This window comes from Zootoca vivipara, chromosome 9 (genome assembly GCF_963506605.1).
Source record: "Zootoca vivipara chromosome 9, rZooViv1.1, whole genome shotgun sequence".
Classification (NCBI taxonomy): domain Eukaryota; kingdom Metazoa; phylum Chordata; class Lepidosauria; order Squamata; family Lacertidae; genus Zootoca; species Zootoca vivipara.
In genome coordinates, this window is record NC_083284.1 from 59,048,829 (window position 1) to 59,063,500 (window position 14,672).

Genomic DNA, 14,672 nt, shown 5'->3' on the forward strand with positions numbered 1-14,672 from the left:
TGCAAGTTGAGTCTAACTAACTGATCCTTCATCTGACACACTCCTTTCTTGTGACAGGTTGCTGAATTCCATAAAGCCTGGTTTGGTCAAAAAGATCAACAGACTGCCAACTCCCATTGCAGGACTGGTAAGTATCTTGTGGCTGAGACATTTCGGTTGTCTTGTTTAAATCCTGGTGTTGTGGTGGCTGTTTTCTCCAGGGTAATGCAAGCACACCTGCCTTATTAAACTTGTGCAGCAGTAGTGAAAATTCACATTGCTATTTTAAAAGGAATCTCTTGGGATGCATTCCGATTAGGAGCTGAACATTAAATCACAGACAGTATGTGTGTGTGTGTGTGTGTGTGTGTGTGTGTGTGAATGAATATATATATATATATATATATATATATATATATATATATATATGAATGATGCTCTTCGAATGCACTGCAACCAGGGTCTAGTTTTTATTTTGAGTTCACCCTGATTCTTCCTGCATCTTCAGTAAAAGTCACTTCTAACTGTGTCTTAGAGCTAGATTTAGCAGAGGTTATATCCTTCTTTATATGTTACATAATTAATTATTTTTTTTGCTGATTTAGGAAACTGTATCTTGAGCTATTGTTTGTTTAAATTATTGACCATTTACTGAAGAATAATGTGGTGGCTCTAATTATTTTTCAAATAACAAAGGCAGTGGAAAAACAGTCTTAAGTTCTCAGTTAGAGCCCTGTTCAGGTACACTCCATCCACACATACAGCAAATGCATGAGGTAGGGAGTCGGAAATCATTGGCAGAAATCATTGCCTGGGGTCAGGAGGTGTACTCCAAATCTGCTCACCTCTATATTGGTGGGCGACGTTGCACACAGGCGACCGTGTCTCAATAGTTTTCCGGTGTAGGGGTGGAGGTACATGACCTCACCCCTTCATCATGGCCAGCCGCTTCACCTGTGTTGAGGGACAGCCCCAGCCAATCAGCCAGCAGGGGTGGGGGCGGGCCATTTAATCATGGTGCAGCTGGTCGGCTCCCTCTTCCTCGCCTCTTCGTCAGATCACCCTACCCACCCACCTTCTTCTAATGTGTTGCTCTGATTTGACCTCGCTATGGCAATTGTCGGTCGCCATGTTATTGGGGCTGGGTAGGATTCTCCCCCCCCCCCCCCGCTAGGCAAATTCACACCAGCCATTTGGTTTTCGCCTACCTAGTAGCAATCGCCTGGGGTCAGGAGGTGTACTCCAAGTGTCAGACAGGGATGCCTGAAAAGGGCTATAGAGAGAATAGTAGATGCATTTCAAGGTTTACACATTTTTGCTCTGCCTGATGCAGTAGCATTGCTATGGCGAGTATGATGTCATTTCAACGGGATAACTTTAGGATTGGGAAGCAGACACAGAACAGCATAGTGTGAAAGACATCTGGGCTGATACGTTGATAGAACGTAAAGTTGAGAGTGGGCAGGAGACATGAAGGAGTAGCCATCCCTTTTGCTTAGGGAGGATATCAAGGGAGATGGATGAAGTTGTAAGGATCTCTATTCTGAGACAGACACAATGGTGGCATGACACAGGTCTTGGAACACAGATTTTGTAGCAGGAAAATGAAATGGATCCCCTTTCCCACTCTCAAAACTGTTGTCCCCCTCCTTGCCAATCATGTCTCTCCATCAACCACATCTCTCTTACTTTGCATCATGGAGCCTGGCCAAGAGATACGTGGTTGAGTGAACAGTTGGAGAAAGCAGATGCAATTTGCAGCGGAAAATTTGAGGTGCGTCTACTGCATATTGTTCCTTCCTGAAGCTTTGTAGCAGTCATACGGGTATGCAACCATCCTATCACGTTGGGGCTTAAGGCTTTGGATGTTGTTTGGATGCCTGATTATCGTCTTCCAAAGCAACTAGTCTATTCCCAACTCAAGAATGGAAAGCAAAATACCAATGGACAGCAAAAGTGGTTTAAAAAGGCCCTCAAGGCAAATCTCAACAAATGTTGTATAAACACTGATAACTGGGAAACACGGGCCTGCGAGAACTCCAATTGGAGAACAGCCTTTACCAAAGGTGTTATGGACTTTGAAGAAGCACGAACTCAGGACGAAAGGGAGAAACGAGCTGAGAGGAAGACACGTTTGGCAAACTCTCACTGTGATCAACTCCTACCTGGAAACCTATGTGGAAGGATGTGTGGATCCAGAATTGGTCTCCAAGGTCACTTATGGACTCACTGTTAAGACCGTGTTCATGGAAGACCATCTTACTTGGCTATGAGTGATCAAGGAAGAAGAAGAAGAAGAAGAAGAAGAAGATTATTCCTGAGGGCAAGAGATCAAGCTTCCCATCTGCTTTTGGCATATTAAGAATATCAATTGAGTAGAAATTCTAACTGTAGAATCTTCCTTTGCTCCAAGTATTCTATGCAGTGTGCCTAGGGAAATAAATAATCCAAACTGTATACTCACAGATGTGCCTCTCTCTGTGCTAGTGGTTTGATGCACCTGTGGGACACTTCTTTCTTTATCTAGCGTGAGATCTTGTTTATTATATAATCTGCAATTGGCTTGGTGTAGCAGTCTATAATCACTAGGGTGAACATACTGGAAAGAAATACGCATGACTCACTGTGTGGAACTAGAGTGGAAAGGGCCTCTGGAAAGCCAGTGTTTTTTTGACTCCCAAACGTGGGTTTGGTTTTTTCTAAACTCGACATTGGCTTTGCCTAAATCTGGATGTCTGTTCTGGAAGGTTTCTGAAAACTTGCTTGTCATACAGTTCATGAATGCATGGCAATTTCTTCTCAGTCATGTACTGTTTCTTAAAGGAGTTTTTAAATGAGGTTCATTGCACCATTTGGGTGGGTCCCCATAATTTGCTCATTGTGCAAAGCTGAGATTGAAACGCTTTTGAAGAATCAGCAGCTTTGAATAGTGCAGAATGCTTACAAACGGTGAAAGTTATTACAAGAGCTTTAAGTGCATGCATATGCAATATGTTTTTCATAACTTTCTGACAGCAAGACCTGTTCGACAGTGGAGCGGTCTCCCTCGGGAGCACTGGTGGAGGGACAGGAGTGTGGAGGGAGCGGACTGCCCCCGGCACCACTATTCTGGTAGGGTGCCATTGCGGTGCCCCCCCCGGACACGTGCTGCACACACCCCCACAGGCAGTGCGCCACGCCCCCAGAACACGCGCCCCGCGGGGGGCATGCTATGCCCCCGCCTGCTCTCTGCCCCCAGTAGCAGAGCACGCAGCTTTGCCACTGCTCAGGACTCTCCTTCCTTGGAAGTCTTAAAGCAGAGGTTGGATGGACATCTGCCATGGATGCTTCAGCTGACATTCTCGCATTGCAGAGGGTTGAACTAACTCTCCAGTTTTGATAGTTATTTATTGGTTGTTGGATCTGCTTGTTCCTGTTAACGTATAAAGGACTGGCGGGTGTCTTCTTTTGTTTTGAGCGGCTGCTGGTCGTTCATAGTATAGAGAGAATCCATCACCTTGCGTGTTCCCCATGGTGTAGAATTTCAGGAGAGGCTTTATTTTTGAAAGCGAATGTATAGGCCTGGTGTGGCACTCTGGGGGCAAATGGCTATCGTAGCTTGAAGTCTCAAGGCAGCATTTCTGTAGGAAGGCTCTCTCTTTTCTCCCTCAAATTTCCTTCCTGTCTCTGAATAGTGTCACTGTGAGAGAGAAAAAAGAATGAACTTATTTTGGGCTTATCTTTTGTTTGGCTGGGGGTTGAGTGGCATTCGTAGCATTACTTCAGTTCCTTAACGCTATCCCTATGGGAATTTCGGACATTTGCCTCAGAGGGTGTGTGAAAAAGGAGTCAGAAATAATAGTAGGAAATTGGGGGAGGCGAAACCGAGTGGCTGAACTATAGCTGCACTCTTGCTCGCGGCTCTTTTTGGCTCTTGGTTTCAACCCTAATGAAGAGAGCAATATTGGCTTGCAGACATGCGTTTGAAAGAGTTTGTGTATAGAAGTCAGGGAAAGAAAGTTCTCTATAAAATGCTCGGACGTTTTGTAAATGACTGCAACCCTACAAGAAAGAGAACTGTAGCAAAATGGATAATGAAGAACAGTTTCCTGGAAAACTGGATGCTTATTAGATTATTTTCTTAGGAAGTTTATTTTGGCTTGGGAATCTACAGGAACTTGGTAGAAACCATGTTATAGGAGTGAGAATTGCCTGCCTTTTGGAAGCTTGTTCTAAAATCTGAGCTGCTGAGCAAAATATTACTGTTTAATAAGCTCTATCAGTTGTCCAATAATTGTCATTTGCTGGGCGCTGAACAAGAAATATAGGGCAGTATCCAGCATTAGTCACACACCACATAGACCCATTGAAATAGTTGTGCAAGTCCACTGACTTTGTTGGGTCCGTTCTGAATAGTGACCTTGAACCTCAGATGAGCTGTGAAGGCCATGCTCATCACTGCCAAATGTAGTTTGAGGAGCAGTGAAATGTGGGACACTTTTTTCATGGTTGCCCCAGGCAGTGGTCAGGGATGATGGGTCCAGCAACCAATACGGGGCAACAGGTTTCCTTTCCTTGGTCTAGGGGCAACCATGGAAAAATGTCCTACATTTTCAAGGGTTGAGGTGCAGTGATTTTTTTTTTAAGTTGAGCCACACCCACTACTGCCTCAATGATTTGCTGCTGCTTTTATTATGTTTCATTGTGATTTTATAATTGGGGGGGGGTATTTTTATTTTATGTAGCCTACCCTGGGGCCTCTGCTTAACTGGTGGATTCTTAATAATATTATTCTTAATAATAAACAAAAATGTGAACTCTATATACAGACATACCTTGGATCTCAAACGCCTTGGCTCTTGAGCAAAGCAGCTCCCGAACGATCAAAACCTGGAAGTGACTTTTCTGGTTTTCGAACATTCTTTAAGAAGCCTAACGTCCAACAGGACTTGTGCGGCTTCCGATTGGCTGTAGGAGCTTCCTGCAGCCAATCGGAAGCCACACGTTGGTTTCCGAATGTTGTGGAAGTCGAATGGACTTCCGGAATGGATTCCATTCAACTTCCAAGGTACGACTATGTCTGTCTGTCTGTCTGTCTGTCTGTCTGTCTGTCTGTCTGTCTGTCTGTCCCTCTCTCTCTCTCTCCCTGTGTGTGTGTGTGTAACTCAAAAGCAATGTAAAACAACAAAATCAGTAAGGATACAGTTCTGTAAATCAGAGAATCATAGAATAGTAGAGTTGGAAGGGATCCTTAGGATCATCTAGTCCAACCTCCTGCAATGCGGGAATATGCAGCTGTCCTATATGGGGATTGAACCTGCAATCTTGGCATTATCCGCACCATGCACTAACCAGCGAAGCCACCCACACCTAAAGCAGCACTAAAACCCTAATTCTGAAAGAGCGATGGGGCTAGAAGGTCGTACGCCAAGTAGCAGGGAGTACAAACCTAACAACTCCAGAATAAAGCAGCCACGTGAAGACATCAGGTTTGTGATAATAAAAAAGAATAATATGTGAGAATGAAACAGCCACCTGAACCTCGATGGGGAAGACATTCCATCTGAAAGGGGCCACTGCTGAGAAGACCCTTTTATCTTAAGGCCACCTGCCCTGTCTCAGCTTGCAAGTGTCTCTCGGAGCAGAAAGGGCTGTGTGGTTTGGTTTTTGACGCAGCGAGTCGAAGATACTCTGTGTGTTTGTGTGTCAAATGTTAAATAAATGCAGTGAAATTGGTTAAACTCCCATTCCAAAAATAAGTGGGATTTTTTTTTTTGAGAAGAGCGAGAGCTCTGTTTGTATTTCACAGTGGAATACATTTGCATGACAAAGAAAAATAATAAAAAATGTGAAGAATTTGCATGGGTGTAGGTGCTGGCAAATCATCAGGGATTTTGTTTTCTGTTTTTAAAAGAGAGCCATGCTGGCATAAAGCAGATTTCTTTTAGCTGCATTTGGAATATCCATTGTTTTGCAAAGAAGTAATGATTTCTTTGGTGTTTCTTTAACCGTTAAACATCCTCAAAGCAGATTTCTTCACAGTTTGTCAGGGCAACAGTTTCTGTTTTCACTCCACACTTCCTTCTGTTCTGTTAAGTGTTGCTTGGGGGTGGGGGTGGGGAGCCCTTCTTTCTGGTTCTCTGATTAGCCTGAGTGAGGTAGACATGTACTCCAACCAAGCTCTTAAATCCACAAGCACAGGATATTGTAGGCTGGAAGGTTGAGAAATCTGGGTGGCAACGTCCACAGGCAATAGTCATCTTTCCCTTCCCACAGGTGGTGTGCACCCTCCCCCCCAGTGCTTGGAAAGGTGTCACACAGGTTACCTGGCAAACCTGCTCTGTGCTCTGATTGGCTTAAGAAGAGTGCCGGCTGTCACTCAACCCAATGTGGGTAGGAAGCATTTAAAACAGGGGGATGTGATCCTTACCTTCGTCAGATCAGCATCTGTTTCTCCTCATCAATAAACAGAAACCCAGCAACTGACCACCTATGCTGTGTTACTCACAGGGAGACTACACGCCTGTCTGTAAATTACTAGGTCAGCATAAGTAGGTATGAGCTAAAGAGCTCTATTTATTTTCCATATTCTGCTTTCTCCATTTTTCTCTTTTCCTTTTCCATTCTTAATGAAACTTGGTATAATTTGGCTGCTGGGGCCTAGAGTATGTTCATGCCAAACTCTGGGATTCTGGGTGTGTTCTACAGGCAAAAGAGTGGGATTCCACAGGGAAGAGAACAGGTTGTGCTGTGCCCAAGGTGGCAGGGCAGCTGGATGCTAGCCCTGTTGTCCCTGATAAATGGAGAGGGGTCATGAGAATGCTGTCTCCAAGTCCTTATGGAAGCGATTGTTTGGCCTCTCAGAATTCATTCCATGAGGGAGTTGTAGGGGATAATGTGGAGTGCAGGAACCTAAGGACACAAAAAGAGTCTGCTGGATCAGGCCAATGGCCCGCCTAAACCAACATCCCTGTTCTCACAGTGGCCAGCCAGATGCCTGTGGCAAACCCACTGTCAGGATGCCCTACACACGAGTAGAACCTTGGCAGAGACAGATGCCCCGCTGGCATGTTCTCTCCCTCTTGGTAGATCGTTCGGGAGCTTCAAAAGCTTTCTTCTGCCCAAACATCACAGCGACTGTTGCCAGAAGACATCGGTACACTTAGGGATCCACAGATGTTTGCGCAGTTGCGTAACAGAACTCAGCAACTCAGCATTTTGGCTAATCTACTTTATTTGCATATAAACACACATGGAGCACTGCAACATGGCTCCCTCTCTTTCCAGCATCAGACAGCAAAGAGAAAGAACAAAGGACAATGGTCTCGCTTCAGGAAACACAGTAACACAAACATCCTGTCTTCGTCACTTCCCATTCCTGTGGAAACAAAACAAAACCCATGACTGCAGACACAGGGAATGAATCTCTGACACCCACAAGGCCGATTCGAGCCCAAGAACCCTTTCACTTCCTGTGATTTCCGGCAACATTACTGCCCTTGACTTGGGAGGCAGAGCATAGCCGTCATGGCTAGGAGACTTGGATAGCCCTCTTGTCCATTGATTTGCCCATTTTGCATACTTGTCTATTTTAAAGAAATCCAGGTTGGTGGCCAACCCTGCCTCCTGTCAGATAATTCAAGCCGCGATTCAGGAATGCCGCCAGCCTGCTCCCAAGGCAGTTGTGCAAGGAAGGGCATAAGAGGACTCTCCTAGCCTCCTCCTGAAAACCACATAAGAGACAATCATGGTATTCTGTGCACATTGACATCCCATCAGCACTTCTGCAGACCGAGAAGATGGAATGTTGAAACATCTCTACCAATGTGTTGCAATAGTTGGCTGTGGTTTCTGCGGTGTAGACTCTGTCATAGCTAACCGGTTATTTCCTATGGCCTGACCCCAGAGCTAACCTCTCAAAATTGGACTCGAAAACCAAAACTGCGGTCAGGACCTTGGGTGCTGGAACAATGCTTGGACAGCTGTAGTTGGAACAGAGCATTCTGGAAGAAGAAGGGAAGGGGTTAAAGCACATCCCATTCCCAAATGCGTTTCTGTTTTGTACGTGTGCCTGCTCATTTTATATCAGACTTCTCTGGACTCATCTCACAAATTTATTGTCCATTCCATTTCCCCGTCCTGTTTCCATTTGAATTATGGCTCTTGGAGAGACGAGCAGCCTTAAGAGAGGGATCTTTCTTCGTTCCTCGGTTGAGCTGTAAGTTGTGTGTTCGTACTTAGGGGCTATTGTATGAAAAGGGCAAAAGTATTCAGGAAAAAGCTTTCTTTGATTCCCCCCCCCTCTTTGGGTTGGAAATAAAAACATACCTAATAGTGGGATCCTTTATTTCTGAAAGTCTTGAGCTGAGAGGACTATCGCAACTAGAGTTAACAGGCAGTTTTGCCTCCGTGAACGGTGAATAGTGTCAGTTAAAGCAAACCTTTAATTGTGTGCAGGGTTGGGAATCTGTGGCCCTCTAGTTGCACTGCATCACCCATCATTCATGACGATCGATGGGAACGGGAGTTCAACAACTTCTGGAGAGTCCCATGGTTTCGTATATTGGAAGAGTTTGCAGTTTCATTGAGCTGCAGCCTCGCTCTATAAAGCTTGTTTACTGTTTTCTGGCAAGTAGAAATAATGCTCAAGTTGTTCTGGTGAAAATGCATTTGGCATTACTGAAAAAAATTGTCACGGTTTTGTAGGATTTGACAGAAATGCATTTGATACAGCAGGAGTTGGACCTTCAGCTACCAGTAAGATGAACCTGCTTTTGGGGTTAAACTACTTTCCTGCAGGATGGCTAAACAGTGCTAAACAAAGGATGCTGCTTTTTAAAGCATTCACCATTACTACCTGCAATATTGGGGCCACAAGGTACCATCGTTCTCATTTTTTGGTCATTAATATAAACATTGAGAAAAGCTTGCTCTGTAACATCTGGGTTCTGAAGGGGGTGGAACCCCCAGATGAGTTGTGACAATAGAACGCTCTGTATTTGCCCATTGCTGTCATTCAGGTTGACATTAGATAAGGAAAGATGACGTGATATATGAATGCCCGCTTCATTTGTTTGCAAATCCTAACTTAACCCTCATGGCTTATATTTATCCTTGTGTATGGTTCTGGAAAGATAAAGGAACTAAATTGCCCTTATCATCGACTCCCTTTCCCCAGGATCTTTTGTGTACACAAAATCTGTCTTTATCTGCAATGGCACAGTTCTTGGTAATATCTTATTCTTGGAGGTGTGACAGCGGCTGTGTAGACCATGGTTGGATCCCTGTTGGAGTTTTCCATAATGATTGTGCAGGTGCAGAGATATCGCTGGTGCTTGGCTAGCCACACTTTTAACAGATCTGAAGCCAGTCTTGGGAATACAGACCCAATGGATCCCCCCCACCCCTCAACTATAATTACATACCCTCCAATATTTCTCCAATGAAAATAGGGGCATCCCATTCCATTTTACTATTTATACCCCATCCACACATCTTACTGGTTTGGCCCAGCCACTCTGGGCAAGCTTCCAACATATATAAAAACATAATAAAACATCCCCATACAGGATTGCCTTCAGGCAACTCAGGGGTTGGATAACTCCGCACCCTCCAACATTTCTCCAGTGAAAATAGGGACTTCCTAAGGAAAAGGGGACATTCCGGGATCAAATGAGAAACCGGGAGGGCTTCTCTAAATCAGGGGCGCCCCTGGAAAATAGGGACACTTGGAGGGCCTGTAAGTAGTTTGTCGGCATTGATGTTAACAGTTTGTCGGCATTGATGTTAACAGTGGTTTGAGGTGGGTGTTAAGAAAGGAGGGGAGATTTGCTCCTGGGGAGGGTAGTACATTTGGGGCAGGAGTGCACATTCCCAAGGCAGGCCTCCAGATTTGCTAACTGGCATTTGCAGGCAGCCATTGTTCTGTCCTGGCTCATTTCTAATTGGTATTCTCTTCCCCTCACTCTTTTTAGCTCTTTACAAATAAGCAGCAGCAAAAAAGACTTGGGTTAAAAACCCTTTTGCTGGGTTTTTTTTTTTGCCCCCAGCCCCTTTTCTCTCTCCATCCCCCCCCCCCCCCGGTCTTTACCAAACAGTTTTGATTTATTTTTTTTTAATGCTACATTTGAAAGTAGAATTACATTCAAAGTAAGAATAGGTGTGAAAATAATATGCCCAGTTTACATAAACCCAATAGCAGGAGTTGTTGCTTTTTTTTTTAAGGTTAAGCATGGAATACACATTGCTCAGCCCTGCGCTGAGAAAATAAAATGGCTGCAATCTAGCATATGGTTATGCATACTTAAATCCCATTTATTTAACTAACCTAGTGCTGGATTGTGGCCAGTGCCTTTCACTGTTGCTTAGGACTCAGCTTATGGAAATAAATGAGAAAAAAGGGGGAATCATTGAGTCATCTGACAGCAGCTGTTTTGAACAGAAAAGGAGCCTTGTCAGAAAAACTCCTCAAAGCAAATTTCTTTCTTGGTCCCAGTCTTTTTTTTTTCATAATGGATATGAGCCCAGAAAAGCCCTTTTTACAAAGTTACACAGAGTAGAAATGCCAGAATTTCCTGTAGGTTTTAATTCCCACCCTTCCCTTCCCTTTCCCCAGAAGATACCAGGGACACCCCCCTTTCTTTTTTCACAGGCTGTGAAAGTGCGAAGCTGTTCATAAGTTTGGACTATTAGCTGCTTAATGCTGCTTAATCTTCATGTCAGCAAATGTATGGTTACTTTGAGAAAGTTTTTATCTGTGCACACGTGAAGGATGACTAAAAAGAAAAGAAAAGTAAGGAAAAAGGAGAGTAACTAGAAATTGTGTTGCCTGTCCAATGTTGCACATTTCTTTCACCTTGCCTTTTCCTCCTAAACTACTTTCCTAGCCCCTTAGTGAGGGGAAGGGAATAATGCCATTGGTCCGTTGCTTTTCCCCATAGGTGCTGCTTCCCCATAGGAATTTCATAGGGGAAGACCCCACAGAAATGTGACTTGCATCTGGGGGCCTCTCTGTCTTCTCACACCATTTGCTTGATCACAATCCCTGGAGCTTCTCGACATGATGCTAAAGTAAAAGGTTGCTTGGCGACAACAGACGTACACCTCAGGCTTATCTGCTCATGTGTTGCAGCCCTGGATATAGCAGGAGCATTAAAGAAAATGTAGCACTAATAGGATAGCTCAGTTGGTAGGACATGAGACTCTTAATCTCAGGGTCGTGGGTTCGAGCCCCATGTTGGGCAAAAAGATTCTTGCATTCCAGCTCTGTGATTCTAATTGATAATCTAAATGTTGTGCCACTTGTGGGGGAAGCATCCATGCTTTGATAGCTAAGGATTAATGATTGTCATGTGCAGAGGGCTTTTTTTCCAGCGGGAACTCACCGGACCTCACTTCCGGGACAGAAAAGCCCTTTTACAAAGTTACATGGAGTACAAACGCCAGAATTTCCTGTAGGTTTTAATTCCCACCCTTCCCTTCCCTTCCCCAGAAGATACCAGGGACATTTACTCCCACCCCCTTTCTTTTTTGTTGTAGCACAGGCTGTGAAAGTGTGAAACTGTTCATAAATTTGGACTACTAGCTCAGGTGGGTGCCGTTGCCATTATGAGAGAATTGCAGCACCTCTTTTTCTAGGGGAAAAAAATAGCAGTGGTTTTGTGTAAGAGATGTGGGAATGACTGGTCAGGAGTGAATGTTGACATCCAGAAGTGAGCAACAGTCAGCCTCACAGGTGTATAGACCAGGGATGGGGAATCTGTGGCACTCCAAATGTTGTTGGACTCCAACACCCATCATCCCTTAACCAGCAGCTATGCTGACTGGGGCTGTTGGGAGCTACAGTCTGACAATACCTGGTGGGTCACAGAATCCCCATATCTGCATCACTGAGCAGGACTTGGAGAGGTAATTTCGATCTTGCTGAACCATAGTGAAAAAACGGTCTTTTTCTTTAATCATGTTTTCACGCACCTTCTGGACATTTGGTTTCCTATTGCTAGTCATTCTGCAAAGTCTGTTTGAGAGAGTGTGTGCATGCCTATTGCCTATGCAATCCCATTTCCGCAAGAAAGAAAGAAAAAATTACTTATAGATAATCTGTACATTTAAGATCAAGATAGATAATCTGTACATTTAAGACCAAGAGAAATGTGTGCATGAGAGAGAAAGAGGGAGGGGGGAGATCCTTGCCCACACATCCAGACTTTGGCCGGCCATTTCCATAACAGCAGTTCCCACTGCAGAAAAGCCAAGTCCTTTCCCCCCTAGTTTACAAATGCCGCTTGTCTCTTTAATAACTGGAGCTTCTGCATTGAGAGCAGCCCAAGGTTCTCATCTACACTTTCAAGTTCCCTTCTTTGGTTACATCTGTTGCTTTGCAGATTCAACTGGCTCAGATATGGGGAGAGAATTCAAATATTGGAGAACCGTGTTTAGATTATGAGGGCTTTTGGTTAACTGCTGTTTTTCTGGAAGCGTTTGGGTGAAGAGAAATAGCTGACCAGGGCAAGTGATAAACACGCAGCTGAAGGCAAAACAACTCAGGCTGCTTTGCCCTGATCATTTTGGCACTCCTGCCTCTCCTGAAGGGTCACAGGAAGAGCCTAATGAAGGGAAACATCTGATGGGGGCTGCTAACAGTATTATGAAATGCACAGCTTGAAATGCCCAAAGTTCTTCCTTTGTTCTTATGCTACCAGTGATTAAGTGGGCTTCATTGTTTTGCTGTATCTCTGGATAGTCTTAAGGGCTGCTGCATCTCTTACACTTGGCCTGGAGAGGTCAGCCACAAACACGGTTTTGTGACTGTCAGGGTATAGCCTGTGGATTCTTGACGGTGCACACTAAAAACCCATGGCAGTTGCTGCCAGGAACATCCAGGAGGAGTGTGGCTATTCTCCCCATGCCAGCAGCAAACCATGTACAGTACCAGGGATCACTTGTGCAAGGCAGGTTGGACTTGGGTACTCCATACTCCATCATGACCTCCAGCCGGTGGAAAGAGCCACTGATGCCTAATTCTGTTGTCAGCTCTCTGGTGCAGCTGACTAGAAGGAGCTGCTGCAGAATGCTAAGTGGAACGCTCAGGCTGAACCGTGCTAGTTCAACAGCTGCTCACCAAACAGAAGGGACAACTCCAGTGGTGCTTCATCTTCTTCTGTTAAACCTGCCGTATCTCCTTAAGCTGTGCAGATTGCTTCTTCGTAGAATCAAAGGGATCCCAAGGTTCCAACCCCCTGCAATGTAGGAATCTCAAGTAGATTATCACCCCTCATGAGAGCCCATTCCGCAGTTGAACAGCTCTTACTGTCAGAAAGTTCTTCCAGATGTTTAGTCGGAATCTCCTTTCTTTTAACTTGATTTCATTGGTTTGAGTCCTACCCTCCGGAGCAGGAGAAAACAGTCTTGCTCCATCCCTTAAGATATTTGAAGGTGACTGTCACAGTGGCCGGAGTGGACTACTTCAGAGTAACGACGCTACGCAGCTCTGCATTTTATTCTTTTATTGGTGCTGCGTATTTACAGTGCTGAAGTCATGCTATTTACACGGAGTGATGTGATCAGTCGGTTTCAGAACCTCCTAATGGCTTTTGGCGCGTCTTTCTCCAACACAAAAGCTTTGGCAGACCCATCCTCTTTCCCCTCCTCTTTCTGCGTAGTTCTGGCGTTGGGGGGATGGGTCTCCCTCCCTTATTCGCCCCTTCCTGTCCCGCCTGGGACCCTGGCTCCTCTACCTTGCCTGAGCCTCGGACCCGACTTCCTGCTTCCCTACTGGAATCGGAACTCTCTCTGCTTTCCCCTGTGCTCGGTGATTGGCTTGAACTCAGGAGGGGAGGGACTTCGCGATATCCCCTGTCCCTCACATCCACCCCCTCCCAAGCTCTCCTTCACCCCTCCCCAGGTCCCCCCCAGGTGTCGGTGACGACTGGAAGCCTAAGAACTCAGTGCTTTCCGAGCCCGTTGGTGTGAACACCTCCCCCCAGTCCTGCAAGCCCCCCCCTTCCGCCTGGGAGGATGGGAATCCCAAAAAGTCCGTGGCGTCAGAGCTGGTGGGGGTAAAAATGTTCTGCCAATCTGCTCCTTCCTCTGACTGGGTGGATCTCGGTGACACCCATACCTCATCCTCTGGTTCCTCAAACTCCGCTTCCCAGCGCCATGGTGAACTGCTCTCCCGTGCTTCCTCCCCCTCCCCCTCCCTTTCCATGTGCCAGGGCTTGGGTCTATGGGGAAAGAGGGCGTGAAATTCTTCTACCAGGAATTCCTCCTGTATCTGAGTGGCTCGGACCCATTCATTCTGGGACGGTGGAGCATCCTCCCATGCCATGAGGTACTCCAGTCCCCCCACCCCCCACCTTGAATCCAGGATGGCCGTGGCCTCATTGAGTTGCTCCCTGCCTTCCCTCTCCCCCCCTCCCTCAGGGGTTTGTTCGCTGTCTCGGAGCCTGCTGCTTTCCCTGTACGGCGACAGCAGCGATCTATGAAACACAGGGTGCACCCTCATGTCCTCTGGCAGTGCCAGCCTGTATGCCACCGGGTTGACCTGTTGCGTGACCGTGAAGGGGCCCAACCTTCTGGGCGCCAGCTTTTTGCATCGCCCTCTGATGGGAAGGCCCTCCGAGGACAACCATACTTTGTCCCCCACCCTAATGACCTCCCCCGGTCGCCTGTGGCGATCTGCCCCCTTCTTGTACGCTTCCTTGGCTCTCTCCAAG

At 45.9% G+C, this 14,672-nt stretch overlaps 1 protein-coding gene across 11 annotated transcripts in view; it reads left to right on the forward strand.

Annotated features, from left to right (window-relative positions):
* LIMCH1 (LIM and calponin homology domains 1) overlaps window positions 1–14,672 on the forward strand; it is a 209,056-nt gene that overhangs the window by 86,767 nt on the left and 107,617 nt on the right. For all 11 annotated transcript variants that reach the window (XM_060278855.1, XM_060278856.1, XM_060278858.1 and 8 more), the window contains exon 3: window positions 58–127. In XM_060278855.1, the coding sequence (XP_060134838.1) occupies window positions 58–127 (70 nt within the window). The remainder of the gene's footprint in view (window positions 1–57; window positions 128–14,672) is intronic.